Source organism: Onychomys torridus, chromosome 1, assembly GCF_903995425.1.
Source record: "Onychomys torridus chromosome 1, mOncTor1.1, whole genome shotgun sequence".
Lineage (NCBI taxonomy): Eukaryota > Metazoa > Chordata > Mammalia > Rodentia > Cricetidae > Onychomys > Onychomys torridus.
The window spans coordinates 80,642,096-80,657,787 of record NC_050443.1 but is presented as its reverse complement, the minus strand read 5'-3'; the positions used below and the strand labels follow the sequence as shown (position 1 = coordinate 80,657,787).

At 54.9% G+C, this 15,692-nt stretch overlaps 2 protein-coding genes across 6 annotated transcripts in view; one reads left to right on the top strand and one right to left on the bottom strand.

Annotated features, from left to right (window-relative positions):
- Nucleotides 1-10: 10 nt before the first annotated feature.
- On the top strand, nucleotides 11-2,996 carry LOC118591216 (arf-GAP with Rho-GAP domain, ANK repeat and PH domain-containing protein 1-like). Its single transcript, XM_036199344.1, has 4 exons — nucleotides 11-529; nucleotides 677-740; nucleotides 2,021-2,170; nucleotides 2,406-2,996. Exons 1-4 carry the CDS (start codon nucleotides 447-449, stop codon nucleotides 2,421-2,423), a joined length of 315 nt encoding a protein of 104 aa, XP_036055237.1. The 5' UTR covers nucleotides 11-446; the 3' UTR covers nucleotides 2,424-2,996.
- An 827-nt stretch (nucleotides 2,997-3,823) lies between these two features.
- Arap1 (ArfGAP with RhoGAP domain, ankyrin repeat and PH domain 1) overlaps nucleotides 3,824-15,692 on the bottom strand; it is a 59,613-nt gene continuing 47,744 nt past the window's right edge. For 3 of the 5 annotated variants that reach the window (XM_036189999.1, XM_036190010.1, XM_036190006.1), the window contains exons 17-31: nucleotides 13,550-13,685; nucleotides 13,165-13,267; nucleotides 12,188-12,383; nucleotides 11,859-11,910; nucleotides 11,583-11,746; nucleotides 11,272-11,484; nucleotides 10,904-11,009; nucleotides 10,378-10,525; nucleotides 10,199-10,285; nucleotides 10,047-10,115; nucleotides 9,728-9,845; nucleotides 8,404-8,517; nucleotides 7,998-8,143; nucleotides 7,463-7,495; nucleotides 3,824-4,238 (exon numbers count right to left, since the gene is read on the bottom strand). In XM_036189999.1, the coding sequence (XP_036045892.1) occupies nucleotides 4,152-4,238; nucleotides 7,463-7,495; nucleotides 7,998-8,143; nucleotides 8,404-8,517; nucleotides 9,728-9,845; nucleotides 10,047-10,115; nucleotides 10,199-10,285; nucleotides 10,378-10,525; nucleotides 10,904-11,009; nucleotides 11,272-11,484; nucleotides 11,583-11,746; nucleotides 11,859-11,910; nucleotides 12,188-12,383; nucleotides 13,165-13,267; nucleotides 13,550-13,685 (1,772 nt within the window). In that variant the 3' untranslated portion in view covers nucleotides 3,824-4,151. The remainder of the gene's footprint in view (nucleotides 4,239-7,462; nucleotides 7,496-7,997; nucleotides 8,144-8,403; nucleotides 8,518-9,727; nucleotides 9,846-10,046; nucleotides 10,116-10,198; nucleotides 10,286-10,377; nucleotides 10,526-10,903; nucleotides 11,010-11,271; nucleotides 11,485-11,582; nucleotides 11,747-11,858; nucleotides 11,911-12,187; nucleotides 12,384-13,164; nucleotides 13,268-13,549; nucleotides 13,686-15,692) is intronic. The other 2 variants (XM_036190020.1, XM_036190030.1) reach the window with 1 other exon arrangement.

The window sequence follows — 15,692 nt, the reverse complement described above, 5'->3', positions numbered from 1 at the left end:
GCCCATCTTTTTATGTGATTGCAAGGGATTTGAACTCAGGTCCTCCCCATGCTTGCAGAACAAGCACTCTTATTGAGCAGTCTCTCCACCCTGAGTGTGTTTTATAGTACGTTGAAAAGTGGGACATGCCACCGTGGCTGTTAGGCACTGTAGTCCCGTGACTTGGTTTTTTAATTTCTCCTCATCTGTTGGCTGTGTTTGGTTGACTCTGGTGCTTGAGTGGGCTTGGGCAGGCATCCGCACGGTTGGGTGGCCTTGTGGGTTTGGGTGCTGAAGGCAGAACCCAGTATCTCCGGCATGCTAGGCACACGTAGCATCCTCATGTCAGGCCCAGGGTTGGGGTGGGGAGAGAAAGGAGCAGTGGCCTTGTGGGCTGTGTTGGGGGAAGCCATGCCACTGCCTCTGCTCTGCCCAGGCTTCTGGGCTCTGTCTCACAAGTCTTGGCAATGTCCAGTGACACCCTGGCTCTTCTCTGCAGCTGGGGCTTCACCGTGGTCCACGAGACAGAGAAGCATGAGAAGCAGCAATGGTGAGCCAGGGCCCGTTCTAAGGCCTGGGCCAAGGGCGATGGGCAGGATTGGGGCTCGCATCTCTGCCCAGTTTTATGGCCTGTAAGGAGACAGGACTGTCAAAGTGCTTACTCTGAAAGGCAGCAACCTGACTGTGCCTTCTGCAGGTACCTCTGCTGTGACACTCAGATGGAACTCCGGGAGTGGTTTGCTACCTTCCTGTCTGTACAGGTACCGGGTGCAGGGGGCTCCTCAAGGGACTCCACCACGGAGAATGGGGCAGTAGCAGAGAGATGGTGTCATAACAATTAGGTCTCTGGGCACAGAGTCACCTGGAGGGGAGTGGCTTCTAGGTAGAGGAAACAGCATATTCAAAGGCCTAGGGGTGAAAAAAGAAAAGGAAGGCTTATAAAAGAAAGCGTATAATTCGAGGGGACTCATAGTTCCATAGGGTTAGAGCCCGTGATCGTCATGGAGGGATAGTGTTGGAGCAGTAGCTGAGACCTTATGCCTCATGCACCAGCAGAAGGCAGAGAGAGAGAGAGAGAGAGAGAGAGAGAGAGAGAGAGAGAGAGAGAGAGCGCCCTAACTGGGAATGGCATAGGCTTTTGAAAATTAAAAGCCTCTTCCCCAGTGACACACCTCCTCCAACAAGCCCATACCTCCTAATCCTTCCCAAACAGTTCCACCAACTGGGGACCAAGCATTTAATAGAAGACTATGGGGGCCATTCTCACTCAGACTACCACATTCATCACTTGCAAGGAGAGATGCCAAGAGTGCCAGAGGTTGGCCTGCAGTGGGTCAGCAGCAGATTGTAGGAGCTTTGAGGCCACACTCAAGAAGCTGAACTAGACCTTGAGTTTCAAGTTAGAGTGGTGTGAGGGTTAAGCCCGAGGGGGATCTCTTGGCTCCCTCAGCACCTGTGTGCAGGGAACCGAGCCTGGAGGGCCACACCCATGGAGAAGACATGCTGCAGCAGCGGCTGGGTGACCACCCCTGAGCCCGAGCAAGGCCAGAGGCTGTGTAGACGGGAAACAGATGTGTTAGAACAGATGTTCAGCAGAGTTCAGAACTGTTGAGGGAGAAGGGAGTCAAAACCACCAGGGCTCTGGGATGAGTTCTTTACTGCAGTTTATTTTAAATGTGAGCTTCCTGATAGTCAAGGCCTAGATGGGAACAGTGGATTCTGCAGTTCTTGGTTGCTGGGAAGTGAAGGCATAGGACAGTATCTTCTGGGGGGAAGATTTTCTTGATGCTACATTCTTAGGGAGGTTTGTGGATCCAGAGATGGGAGTTGTTGAGTCATCTGGCTGGCTGGGTTGTGCTGGGTATGGTCATCTGCAAACAGCTGCATCTGCAAACAGCTGCTTCTCATATCAGCCTTCGATCAAAGCTGAGGGCGGCAGCTTAGATACTAGCCAGAGGCTTTTCTGAGAAGGGTGGGTGGATCTGGAACTGAGCCTGCAAGCTGAAGTGTGGCCCAAACTCCTCTCCTGGTTGTCCCCTAGCACGATGGCCTGGTGTGGCCCTCAGAGCCCTCTCGAGTGTCCCGGGCAGTGCCCGAGGTCCGGATGGGCAGTGTGTCACTGATCCCTCTGCGTGGCAGTGAAAATGAAATGCGCCGGAGTGTGGCAGCCTTCACTGCTGACCCCCTTTCTGTAAGTGGCTCTGGTCCCTGTGGGCAAGGTGTGTGTGGGGGGACCTGGATGGATGCCTGCCTTTTTTCACTTCACTAATTCCTCTCAGAGCCCCTCTAGTCCCTTCCCTAGGTTTCTGGGGTGCCCTCTGTCTGGCCCTGGGAACCCCAGCTGCTGACATTTCTGCATCTGCTGTTACTGGCTGGTCCCTTTTACTGTCACACTTACAGGATCTGGGTTTCTGTGTTCCCTACAGCTCCTCCGTCATGTCTGAGCATAGGAGTTACTCTGGCTCTGGGATGCCGTCAACTGCCACTAGGAAGCCTTCCTGTTCAGACACCCTCGTGGTCTGTGTGCTTGGTGTGAGCCAACGGAACACACGGGGAAGCCATACCCACATCCCACATCCTGACGGCAGCACAGGCTCCTTGGCTGGGCAGGAACGGCAGTGGGATTTTCCCGGGGCGGGGCCCTTCCCTGCTCTCCAGTCACACAATGCTCCTGACCTGGCTTGCTTACCCAGGCTTACTCTCCTCCAGTTCGTGGGGTTGGAGAGATGGCCAGAAATCAGGAGCACAGCCAGAGAGGCTGGAGGACTTGGGGCCCCTCTGGGAGGGAGCCCACCCCCTTCCCATAGGCTCCAGAGCAGCAAAAAGCTGGTAATCTGAAAGAACTCCTAGGGAGTCTGAGAGGGAGCTGGTGGGAAGCTTTATCGGCTGAAAGCTGGACCTGGGGTTGGTCAGCCCACTTCTGGTGTGTGCTGTCGGGAGGCCCAGGCTGTGGCTGTCTGCTACCCCTCCCCCACTTGGGATACTTTTTGATAATATAAATATATCTGTATATTTTACCCTGTGGTGTGGGGCCTGCAGTTGTTTTGGGGAGTTGGTGTCCTGGCCTAAGGGCACAGTTGGTTGTGAAATCAAGGTAAGTGCTGGTACTTTGAAGCCCAGAGCCTGAGCTCTGCCCTCTGCATGTTTACTGAGCTGTGTCCTCTCCCCTGGCCTGGGAGAGGCCTGGCCTGGCCTCCACCTTTTGTACCACTGTGCAGCCCTGCTATGGAACTCCAGAGCCAGGACGAGACAGACCCCAGCTAGCCTGAGCCCCCCTCCCCACAGCTGTCTGAGCTGGGGCCTAGAGATGTGTGTTAGTGGCACAGCATAGCCCTTGCTGGAGACATGAGACCCCAACTTCATACAGAGGCTTTGGTGGACTAGGGAGGAGGGCATCAGGTCACACTGGGCCCCATGAAGCTGTTTCCAGAGTGGAGCCTGTCTCTCAGGGGGAGTTGCCCTCAAAGGGAACTGCCTACCTGCAGAGGAGGAAACCAGCTATTTAGAGATAGACTGGAGACTCCCTGGGAAGATGCATCTGCTCTCTGAGAGTCTTTTTTTTTTTTAAGATGGGCATGACTGTGGGGGTCTATAACCCCAGCACTTGCGGGGCAGAGACAGGCAGGTGGGTCCCAAGAGCATGCTGGCCAGCCAGCCCTCCTGACACATTGAGACCCGATCTCAAGGGAATGAGACAGTGAGGCAGAGCGATGGAGGTGGACACTCCAAGTCCTGCTCTGGCCTCCACATGAGCATGTATGGGTATATGCACCCAGATGCTCACTGGCAAGCATCCTGCACACACACACTCCCTCCCCACCCCACCCCCCAAAAAACCCTCATAAACTCACTCTCAACAATGCTAGCAAGATTCTACCCCAGACCAGCGATTCTCAAATATGAACAAGCACTGTTACCTGGACTGCCGGAGGAGATATTGAGCCCTGGGTCCCACTCACAGAAGTCCAAACTCAGGAGGCCCAGGGTGACACCTGATAAAATCTGTGCTTCTATGGTATGTCCAGGTGATGCTACTGGCCAAGAGGACCTTAACCACAAAACTACACCAGCCCCTAGAAAGCTTGACACCCCCCCCCCAGCGCCTTCCTATCAGTTCAGACACTCCCAGGTCCTAGCCATAGCACCTCATAGCCTGGCACCTCAGTCCTGGCTTACCAAGTAGGTGGCCGCAGTTTCTTCTTCACACCCAGGTAGACTTTGAGGCTCTTGACAGGCCACTCCTTCTCAGGCCGGTGACTCTGGGGGGACACCTCATCAGTCAGGTGGGTATAGTCAGAAGGAGCTCTTCTGCCTGCACACTGCCCTCCCCCTCCCCAGCACCTAGGCATTCCGGAACAGGGCTCCTCCTCCTCCAGGGAGCCTTCTCAGCAAAGCCGTCCTCTGTTCATTGTCCAGCCACAGCCCCCCGCTCTCTGCAGTAGTATCAGACAGTCAACCCTCAGTCCCCAAGGGAGCACCCCAGCTGAGAGGCCCAGAGTCATGATTCCCAGCCCTTGCTGCCTGGCACACTGGAGAGTCAACTTGAAGCAGGCTTGACTCTGACAGCAGCCGTAGGGCCGTCTCCGGATGCCCTCCTCCACAACACGCATGTGGAAGCAGGCCCAGGCCGTGTGAGAGGCCTGGCTGCCCACTGGGGTCTGCATTTGTCTTAGTCACTCATTACTCTCCCTCCCTGACCATGGAGGCTCCAGGGTTGACCGTGTGAACAGAAGCTTGGGGACCAGCAATCACTAGCATTTCAGCCCCATCAGAAGGCCAATGAGTCAAGCTGAAGCTTACTGGCTGTTCTGTATGATAGGCCAGAGGGAGAGATTCCCAATGGTCTAAGACAGGAAGCAAGAGACCCATATACCAGGGTGGGGTATATGACACACTTGCCCAACCGCCACCTCTGCATATATGGGTCTGGGCTTGGGAGGAGCAGGCTGGCTCAAAGACAGAGGGGACAGGAGCAGTGACCCTCAAGGAAGAGGCTGCTTGAAGGGTCAGTGACCTTCCTCCTGTTCTGGGAGCCATTTGCTTAGAGCCCTCCCCTTGCCAGGCACCCCTGGAGCCAGCAGGGCCCCCAGGAAGGACAGTAGGGGAGGCAGATGCACTTACAACTGGGGCTCCACAACTGAGCCATCCCCACCTTGGTCCCCACCACTGCTCCCAGCCATCCCCAGGCATGGTTTCTCAGCAGGAGAGAGGATGATCTGTCTCAGAACCAGAGGATCCTTCTGTGTCACCTCAGGGATATGGCCAGAGCCCCTGTAATGACCTAAGGCCTGATGACGGAGCCCCAACTCCTCTACAGAGAGCACCTCACTCGACAATCACAACATCTGGAACACACCTGGCTGCAGGTGTGGGAATCAAGAGTGGAGTGGACAAGGAAGCTAAGTCTGTGGGGAAAACGGGGTGTGGGCAGAACATGGGGAAGACCCCTGCCCCCAACAGGCAGAGGCAAAGCACTGAAAAGGTCAGAAGGCTGAAGAGGGAACAGGGGTGGGGGTGGAGGGTGGAGACAGGATGCAGGCTGGGAGGACAGAGGCTCCTGCAAAGCCAGTGGGACAGAAAGAAGGGCCTGGAAGAAGTCAGGCAGGATGGGAGAGTCTGAGCAAAGAGTCAGGCAGAAGGTGCAGGCCTGTGCTCAGCAGTACACGGCAGCCCAGTCAGGGCAGGAGGCTGACAGCTCCTGCATCTGGAAACACAGCCGTCAGGCCTCACTTCCTCAGAACAGTGCTGTGTGATGTGTTCGTGGACAGTGGGGGGGTAGGGAGACAGAAACACCATGATTCTCCCTTTGGGGACTACATCCTATAGGAACTGCACTTCCAAGTAGCTCAGGATCCTGCACCACTGAGGCCCAAGGTCATGGGCAAGGGATAAAATTTATGCCTGTGGTTTTTCTGTATTATGCCTTTCTAACACACTCTAGGGTCTTTACACAAGGTCATGGGCAAGGGATAAAGTTTATGCCTGTGGTTTTTCTGTATTATGCCTTTCTAACACGCTCTAGGGTCTTTACACAAGGTCATGGGATGGGGACTGAGAGGCCAGAGAGCCTGCTTGGTATGAGGTTATCCTAATTTCAAATCATCTTTCCTGTGGCCCCATAACCAACTGATGTCAGAGTCACCAGCACTTCCGTGGTCTGGCCACAGGGACTGCTTCTGCCAGGCATAGGCACTGGAGTGCCGGCAGCATTGTCTGCTCACATGGACAGCCTCCCGGCTAGCCCCCGGAGCGCTGAGCCGCCAGCCAGAGCTCAAACACTAGTCTGTCATGAGCAGAGTCACCTTGAGCCAGTCCCTTGGCCCTTTCTCACCCAGGAAAAGGGTAACTTCCTCCTCTCCAGAGTAGGACCAAGGACTAAGTCCAGCTCAGTAACCATCAGACCTGTCCCTTCTCTTCACGCCAAGAGGTCAGCAGCTGCCTTTCCAGGCGCCTCAAGTACCCTTCTCCCCCTGCCCACACAGATGGCTTCACTCTGCTCCACCAGGCTAAGGACGCCTCTCGAGGAGGGCCAGGGGAGATAACATCCTAGAACCACAGTGGACTGACCACAGGGGTGAACAGCTCAGAGTGAGATCCGCAAGAAGAAAAGACAAAAGCGGGCGCTTGCTGGGAGTCTAGGCAGCATGAACACAGGAGCAACGTGCCAAGACACAGAGATGAGGACATTGCTCCGCCTGATCCTCCACTGCAGCCAGATCTGTTCACACATGCTCAGGAGATGCAAGGAGCTAGAAAGGGCTGGAGATTGTGCTGGAGTCGCTGAGGGACCTCAGGCTAGAACACTGTGCTTGGCATCATACCGCCACTGCTCTTCTGCATACCCATACACTCTGTGCGCCCTAAGGCAGAGGTGGTACCCACAGGGTACCATGGAAGGTGGATTCTCAGCTGAACCCCAGCCAGGGGCGACCCCCCAGGCAGAAGTTACAGGCTAGGCATCCTCAAGAGGACAGTGGAGGGCTCTCATGGGTGGCAAAAGAAAGCTGGGACACTAGCTAGGGAGGCTGGGTAGGCACATCCATCCCTGATAGAGAATGTCTTACGGTCTCTTGTCCCAGTTTGGCATCTCAGGGTCAACAGTGTCAAGGACATTCAGACAGCCCCGGCACTTTCTCTAAGTTTGGAAGTGGACAGTTCTGAGAGTAGCGGAGGAGATGAAGCAGTCTTAACCTAAACTTGGGTCTCTGTTGCTGGCTCCAAAATTTTTCTGCATACTGCGGAAAATTCTAGCATCACACCAACGAGAGACCCTATCTTGAGGAAAAGGTCTTGGTTTGGGGTTAGGGATGAAGGGTGGAGTTTAGGTGCTGTACTCCAGGGTAGGGGCCAGTGACCACTGGTAAGAGGACAGGGAACCATGCCTGGAAAGAACTGGGAGCCCTGTGTCCCCAAGCTCTACCCGGCTCGCCTGGCCCCAGGTGGTGTAAGGCAAGGCAGCTGGAACCTTCCCACAGCTACTCACGGTCTCAGGGGCCCCGCTCCACGGCCTTTGGCTCTGTTTGATAGAGGAGCAGGGTTATGGAGGACATCATCCCAGTCTAGAGCCAGGACAGATTATGTCGTGGTGTAAAGGGAAAGAGGAGGGCGGATGGCAGGGCATGTGTGTGCAGAAGGTGGGGGTCCCAAGGGATCTGGTCTAGGAGAACACCCGGCATGTTGGGTAGAGTAGGCCAGGAGGGCCGTGTCCTAGGAAGGGGCAGAGCTAGTACAGGTACAGCGTTGTCATGGAACATATTCTTGTAAGAGCTGTGTGACAAACCACAGACAACATGGGAGCATGTGTATGATGTCATGGCAATCACATTCACCCCAAGGCCTTGTGGGTCTAGAGGCTTGGAGCAGCTACTCGGGGCCACAGCGGGGAAAATACACAGCAATCACCAGCCACTGTGCTTCCAGACCCTCAGATGGGGACCTCTCTCTTGGAGACCAAGAGCAACGTCTGTGTATGAGTGTCTGAGCACACACGGGACACAAGTGTCCATCACAGGGCTTACCCGAACCTCCTTGTAGAGCCGGAGGCAGCTGCTGTTGAGGATGAAGTAGCGGTCGTGGAAGCCACCTGAGGGCAGCCCCAGACCCAGGAGGCTTCGGTCCTCACGGAACTTCATCATGCCATGCTTGGTGTCACCCACACGGCTGGCTAGGGGGGGACTGGAGTGGGCATGGGCTATACTATCCCACCTACCGACCCCAGGGCCCCACTTCATGACCCAGCCTCCATGAAATCCACCCCCCCACAGTTCCCACCGACCCAGTGCCCCACTTCATGACCCAGCCTCCATGAAAGCACCCACACACACACAGTTCCATCTGAGCTGTCTGCCCTGGTGCCACGAGGTCCTACCCTGCTTCTAGATGGAGGTACCCATCCTCCCTCCATGCCCTGCGGGCACCACTTACCCAAATACAACAGCATGGCCTCCATGGACTGGTACTTCTTCACCACCAGGTGACTGTCTATGCCCAGCCCATGCACAATGGGCAGCACCTTCTCCGCAAAGTGTAACGGGCGCTCTGTGGAGAGGCCACACCACTGTCGCTGGGTCCACACAGCTTAATGCCACCAAGGGCAAGCACGTAGACACACGTCACCTACACATCTCACCATCCACTAGCATCATAATACACCATAATTATGATCACCCTTTCCATAGGCCAGCTTCTGGCTTGTCACCCACGTGTCACCCCAACAAGCACTGCACCAGGTCAGACCAAAAATGTTCCAGCTCTTTCCACCTTCACAGGTTGAATCTGGTACGTCCCTCTGCACTGTCCCACACTGTCTGGCTTCTACTTGGATTAAGACCAGGACCTTCCAATGGCCTCCAGCACGTACTCTAACTCCCTGTCACAGCTCTCCCAGTCTAGCAAACAGCATCTTCTCAAAGTCCTGTCACTAATCACCCGATGGCCCTGCACCGCCACCAGGCTCCGTGTGGCTGCCCCCACCTCCAATCCCACCCTGTGTTCCTCATTTCTCAGAAGCTCAGCTCAGTGCTAGAGCTGCCGTGCTTCCTGAGAGCACTTGTTCCGTCTTTACCAAGCAGCCCTTACTCTTCCTCACAGCGGGCTCAGGGACTCCAAAGCCATCGGCCCTGTCATAGGCTCCACAGACAGCCTGGGCCTTTCCTTGAAAGCAGTTAGCTAACACCATGGCAGTTGTCTGTTTCTGGAAGTGATGGTGGTATTAGCATCTCCATCCCTTACCAGACTGACCCCTGTGAACATAGGGACCACTGCCTGGCTCCTCAGCCTAGAACCTGCCACTCCACAAAAGAAGCTGATGCACATGTCAGCGACACTTTTCTACCTCTCGTCCCAACACCACTCCCTTCACCATTAAAGGCTTCAATCAGCCCACTCGCCACCACAGCCAGGCTTCCCCATCACAGCCATCTGCTCGTGTGATCACTAACCACCATATTCTTTACCCCAAGAATAATATCACCCTACAATCCTACTGTTGAATTCAGCGTCATCCTACAAGCAACACCGTCCTGACATGTTGGGAAGTGTTATCATGACTGACACCATCCATCCTTCCTCTGTCCACTTCAGCCCTATCACGACCATCACCTGGACCTGCGACTTGCCTGTCATCACCAGCACGGAGACCACCATTTTCATAGTGTGTCAGCAGAAAGTGTCATCCAAAACCTCTGGCTCCCAAACTGTAGGAGGCAGGAGCAATGGGCTGGGCTGAAGGCCCTCCATAGCCACTCACCCGCCTCCTCCTTCTCGTTGACCTCAAAGCAAGTCCAGTAGTCCTTTTCCCTGATGTTCACATTGCGGCGGTCTAGGATCTCCAGGACAAGCTCCTCTGCTGTCATGGATGCTGGGATCTGCAGAGACCCAGGACAAGATCAGCCAGCCCCAAATGTGTCACCAGCTTCTGTTGGGCCACATCTCCTGTGAGTCAGGCCCCAAACCCACTCCTCATTGGGTCCTCTGAGCCCCGAGATGCAAAGGCGTGTCTTTGGGGATTCTCATACATTTCAAAGTGGCCCTCTGTGCCTGGCCCAGCCCGGCTCAACAGCCCCCACCTTGACATGTTGTTCAGTCTCCACTTTCTTCTCCTCCAGGTACACGGTGCAGATGAAGTCACCGGCATGCTGCAGGAGAGACGGGGTTCAGCTAGAGGTCCGGGCAGCAGAGCTAGCAGCCAGCACAAGCCTACCCAAACCCTGGCCCGCACCTGGGTCCCACTGGCAGTGCCAGCCACTCGCATCTTCACAATGGCAGTGACTTCCTCCCTCTGCTTCCTCAGCTCCTCCTCGTCCACCTGGGAAGGGCCAGCTGGTCAATGCCATCTGCTCAGCCTTGCCCACCCTCCCCTCATTGCCTTCCCTTGCCCCAATCCCGGCTGGGACGTACACTAAACACCACCACATAGTGGCTGATAAGGTCTTCCACCACCTTGCCGGCCTTGTAGTCCTGCCCATCGGTCTGGAAGAGTGTGGGCCCGAACACAATAGCCAGGTTGTGTGTGTTCATTTGGTTTGTGTCTGAGAAGCACTGCACACTGGAATGAGAACAGAGGAGCCTGGCCCAGAGCTTCCCACCCACCTTCCCAATTCCCATCAGGCCCAAGACTGGCCAAGGGACCGAGGTCAATGAAGACAGAGTGGACCCTAATTAAGGAGTGAAAGGGGGACACCTCTCAGGTCCTGGCAAGGTACAGGGCTGGGAAGTGAGGGCATTTGGCCTCAGTAACCTGGCCCCAAACTGACAAATATTCCATCCCCTCTATCCTGCAGGAAATAAGCTGAGATACAATGTCCAAGATCAGGGCAGTCATTGGTTGGTCCCCAGGTCCACCTGCAGGCAGTCAGCCAGGATGGGGGTAAAAGAATCTTCTCTATCCATCTACCCAGAGCCTCACATCAACATGGCCCCTCACCAGTACAGATGGCTGATAAGAGCCTTCACAGTAGCCCGGTTGACAGGGGGCAGATGCACCAAGAGCTCTCGGTACCTGGAGATCTTTTCCTCCTCATCCTCGATCTCTGGGTGTGGGGAGAGGGACTAGGTTAGAAACTGGTCACCAATGCCCCCTTCCGACAGCTTTGATTCTTATGATGGAGATAGCATTCCCAGCAGGGACAGGGACTCCTCCACCGTCCACCTCCAAGCTACCCCATCTCTAGAGCCTGACTAGAGGACGGAGAAGCAGAGTAGGCAGAGGAGCTGGTACAAGCCTTGTCCAGAGTAGGATGAGGACATCCTGAGGTAGGGTGGACAAGGCCGGATAGAGGCAGCAGGACCCACCAGAGGCCTCCAGCCAGGCCAGGCGCTGTGCACGAGTGAAGAGTCCATCAGGCAGGTCCCTCAGGAAGCGTTTGAGCGCAGAGGAGACGTCATCCACATGCTGTTCTCCCTCTTTGAGGTGTACAGAACGTGCATCCTGCCGCAGGCTCTCCAGCAGTCTCTGGGTCTTAGAGGTCTGACCACACTTTCGATAGATACCCTCCGAGGTCAAGCCTGGAAAGGGAGTTACACTGCTCTTTTAGAGGGATCCTGGGCACTGGGGGCTGGGGAGCACCATAGAAGGGGAGTGGCTGGACCTTGGGGGTGCTCACCGCACTGTGTGATGTAGTCCACACAGCGGTATACAATCACTGGGATGTCCGAGTCCCCAAGCTGTTGCTCGGATAGTGTGTCTCCCAAGCTGGCTGCTGCTTTCTGGATGGCCCCGAGCCAACCCATGAAGTCCAGTCGCCGCTCGCCCTGGATGTACAGCGTCCTGGACCAGAGACAGTCATTCTCTCATCTGTCTGTCACTGTATCCCACCTCTCCCTGGGCTGTTGGACTACCCTCAGGCTTCTCCAGGCTCCGCGGGGGAGCTAAAGCTCACCTCCTCCGCTCTACCAGCACCAGAACTTGGTTCTCGTTCTCTCCTTGGATAGCTGTAGAGGAGCCAGTCAAGGTGAGGCCCAGGCTCTGTTTATGATCCCCAAACTGTCCCCTCACAAAGCCCTCTGAGCTCACACCCTTGGGTTCCACCCACCAATCTAAAGGGTTACTGAGATGAACTCCGAGGAAAGGAGAGGATATGGGAGGGCAGGCTGGGTCAACTGGCCTCAGGCCAGAAAAGAATTGAGATTTCCAGACAAGGGCTAGTGGCTTGGGGGAGCTGGGACAAGGAACCCTAGAGATTGAGGAACCAGGCTAGGGTACACGTACAAAGCTCTTGCAGTCTCCGGAGTTGCAGTGGCTCTTCCCAGGGCCCCTCTGGGAAGACAGCCCGGAGCTCAGAGCCAGCCAAGGCAAACCAGCCTTCCTGGGCCTGCTGGAGGCTCAGGCCAGCTTTGTAGGGTAGGCGCCCAAGCCGCTCAAAGTCCCGGGCTAGCAGGTCCTCAGCCAGGGGAGGCACAAATGCCTAGTTGGGGAAATAGTGGAAGGGACAATGTAAACACAGCAGAGCCTTCTGGAGACACCCTGGCCTGTGGGTAAGGGCTCTTTCCCATCTAGCCACTTCCTTTCCTCTTCCCCAAGGCAGAACCTAGCACAGTGACAGAACTCTGGTATCATGTCCTGCTTTGTATCCATTTTGATGTCCTTCCCCCGGGATGTCCCTTCTCTCGGCTCCAACAGTGCTTTGTATCCATTTTGATGTCCTTCCCCCGGGATGTCCCTTCTCTCGGCTCCAACAGTGCTCACACACTTGGCCATCTGCTACATCACTGGATTTGTTACTGTGTCTGAACTCGGTCTGTCTGCCCCACTCATAGAAACAACAGAAGACCCAAGGCCTGGGTCCTCAGGACTCTGGGCACTGATCCTCAGAAGGCAGAGAGAGCTCAGCAAATGAGCTAATGAGGGATGAAGAGCCCCAGGCTCTCAAGGCACAAGAGGGCACTTGGCTCTAGTCTCTAAGGTGGCTCTCTCCTCTGTAGCCTCCTTGCCTTTCTCACCAGTCTGATGGCACACTTGCAAGGCTAAGAAACTCACTTTCCTGGAGTCAGCACTGTCCACACTATGATGGCCTAAAACCTTGCCCCTCGTAGGGTACCAGGAGGCTGAAATCTATGTTTCCCTTGTTCTGCTACACCCCCACCCAGCTCCTGCTCCATCACAGATGGAGGAGCTGGGGCTTATGGGATTCAGTCAGCAGTTCCACTCTGCCTCTCTTGTATACCTGCCCACCAACCCAGGCCCACCTTGGCAATGCACTTGACCCACTCGTGAGCGAGCTCTGCATTCTCCAGCCCAAACAGGTACAGCCGTTCTCCCTCTGTGTACACCTCAAAGGTGTGCTCAAAGCTGCAAACACACAAATCAGGATTCACCCATCCAGCCCAGCCCTGGCCCCACTAACTACCACTCTCTACTCCCTGCCCTTGTCAGTACCCTTCCCCTGACCCCCACGAGGTGCACAAACAGCCTTGGGCTACAACCTCATGACATAAGGTCAATGTTTTACAGTCCTTTGGGTGTGGACTTGAGAAGGTCCGGTCCTTCTCTAGGCCTATGTTCTTGTCTCCTGAATCAGAAGCTGAACTTGCTAGGCACTAGTAGTTTGTGGTTATGGCCAGGGATGCTCACCCGTGGGTGTCCAGAGGGGAAACTGCCAGGCATACAATCTCACTGGCCCGAATCTCCCCATTGGGTGTCACTGCCCGTTCATTCTCGTAGTAACTCAGGACCCCGTCACTAAGGACACACCAGCGCCGGCTGAACTCTGGAGAGAAGTTTGACAGAGGAACCATGAAGAAGCCTCCAGGTTGGCTGAAAAACACCCTGCTTTTTTTCCTGGGCCCTTGCTCCCTCCCAACTTACAGGCTCTTCATTCTGACTCACTCCCAGAATTCCTCCAGCTGCAGCCCTCTGTGCCTAGTCCCCACCTCTCTCCCCGTTAACCTCTCCATGAACGTTTGGCCTCCATCTTGGAGGCCAAGAGTACTGGAGTCTTGATCTTACTTCTGTTTAGATGTTTAGATGTTAGACCCCATGTTGTCCCCAACTTTTAGGGCAACCTGTGTCTCTCAGCCTGGGTCTGCCCTCTCTCTGGCTCTGTGACCACTCTGGCCTTCTGCCCTCCCTGCTCCCTCTACCTGTAGTTCCAATGGCATAGGAAGTCTTGGGAGCCCACCCCATGCCCACTCTTCTCTGCCAGATGCATACCTCATTCTATAGTCTGTCTCCTCCTACAATGGCTCTGAGGATGCACAAGATCCCCAAAGGGAACAGAAATGGGAATCTGGACCACGAGAGGTAAGAGAAAGAACAGAACACCCAAACCAGTCCATAGCTTTCAGCACTAGCTTCACAGGGCCTCAGAGCTTCCTGGCGCCCAAGGTGAAAAGGATGACGCAGAGGAGTTACATAAATGACGGGGGTTACATCAATGATATTATCAGGCAGAGGGAACTGGACCAGCAGCAGCTCAGGATCACAATGTCTGAGAATCAGAGGGCTTTATCTGGGGTACTCCAAGGCGGGGTGCCGAGAGAGGCTGTAAGAAATGGCCTCTCCCCCAGCAGGCTGTTCCTCATCCTGTCTGTGTGACCGACACCTGCCTTCTGAGGGCAATGTGCCTCCCAGCCTGTCCCCAAGGATATGCTCTCTTGCTGTGGCCTCCTTCATTCTCCAGATGCACGTCAAGTTCCCACTGGGTACCAGCACTCCTTGGGTGCTCAGGCTACAATAGGTGCCATGTACACAAATGGACACAATAATGGACAGCTGAACCAGGTGTGGTGGCACCGTCTGCAATTTCAGCTACATGGAAGGCTCAGACAAGATGGCAGCTTGAACCCAGGAGTTCAAGGCCCAGGCTCTGGGGAGCGCAGAGACTTGTCTTAGAAAGGAGAGAAGCTGGGCGATGGTGGCGCATGCCTTTAATCCCAGCACTCGGGAGGCAGAAGCAGGTGGATCTCTGTGAGTTTGAGGCCAGCCTGGTCTACAGAGCGAGTTCCAGGACAGGCACCAAAACTAAAACTCAGATGGAACAGTAAGAAAAAAAAATAGGATTGAGGGTGATAGGCAGCACAGTATAAAGTGGCTGGGGATGACATGAGATCCCTGTAGACATGACGTTTTAAGGAATATTTGAAGAAAGCATACGGGGCAGACAGATCAACCAATGCAGGTTCCTGGTGGGTGTGAATCTGGCACGTGTGACAAAGCAAGGAAGTCACAGGGCTGGGGCAGAATCTGGGGAGGGGTATCTGTGCTGTAAGAGGGTGGGCAGCTGTCAGTAGCTCTTGGCTGATGTGTAAGGACTGTAGGTTGTACTTGGAGTCAGGGAACAAATGGAAGGCAGCTGAGACCCGAGAGGGACGGCACTCAAGTCCAAGTCCCCCAACTGCCTTCCATCCACATCTGGAATATGTCGGACGCCCAGCCCACGGCCACACCCAACAGGGCTCCACACAGACTTCAGGCTTGAGGAAACTCTGCAGGGCCATACCCAACCCCCACCCCAACCAGCCCACTTCTCAAGCACCTACTGTATACAAGAGGCCATATCCAGGAGTCTTTCCAGGTGGCTCTGCCTGAGTGTTACAGAATATTATTTTAAGATGTGTTACATTTGTTTATGCTGTGGAACATTTGTTTTAATGATGCAAAGATGTGTTGCATTCTTTATGTTGCATTTGTTTAACTCTGTGGAGCTGTGTTACTGTGCCTGTCTAAAACACCTAATTGGTATAATAAAGAGCTGAATGGTCAATAGCAAGGCAGG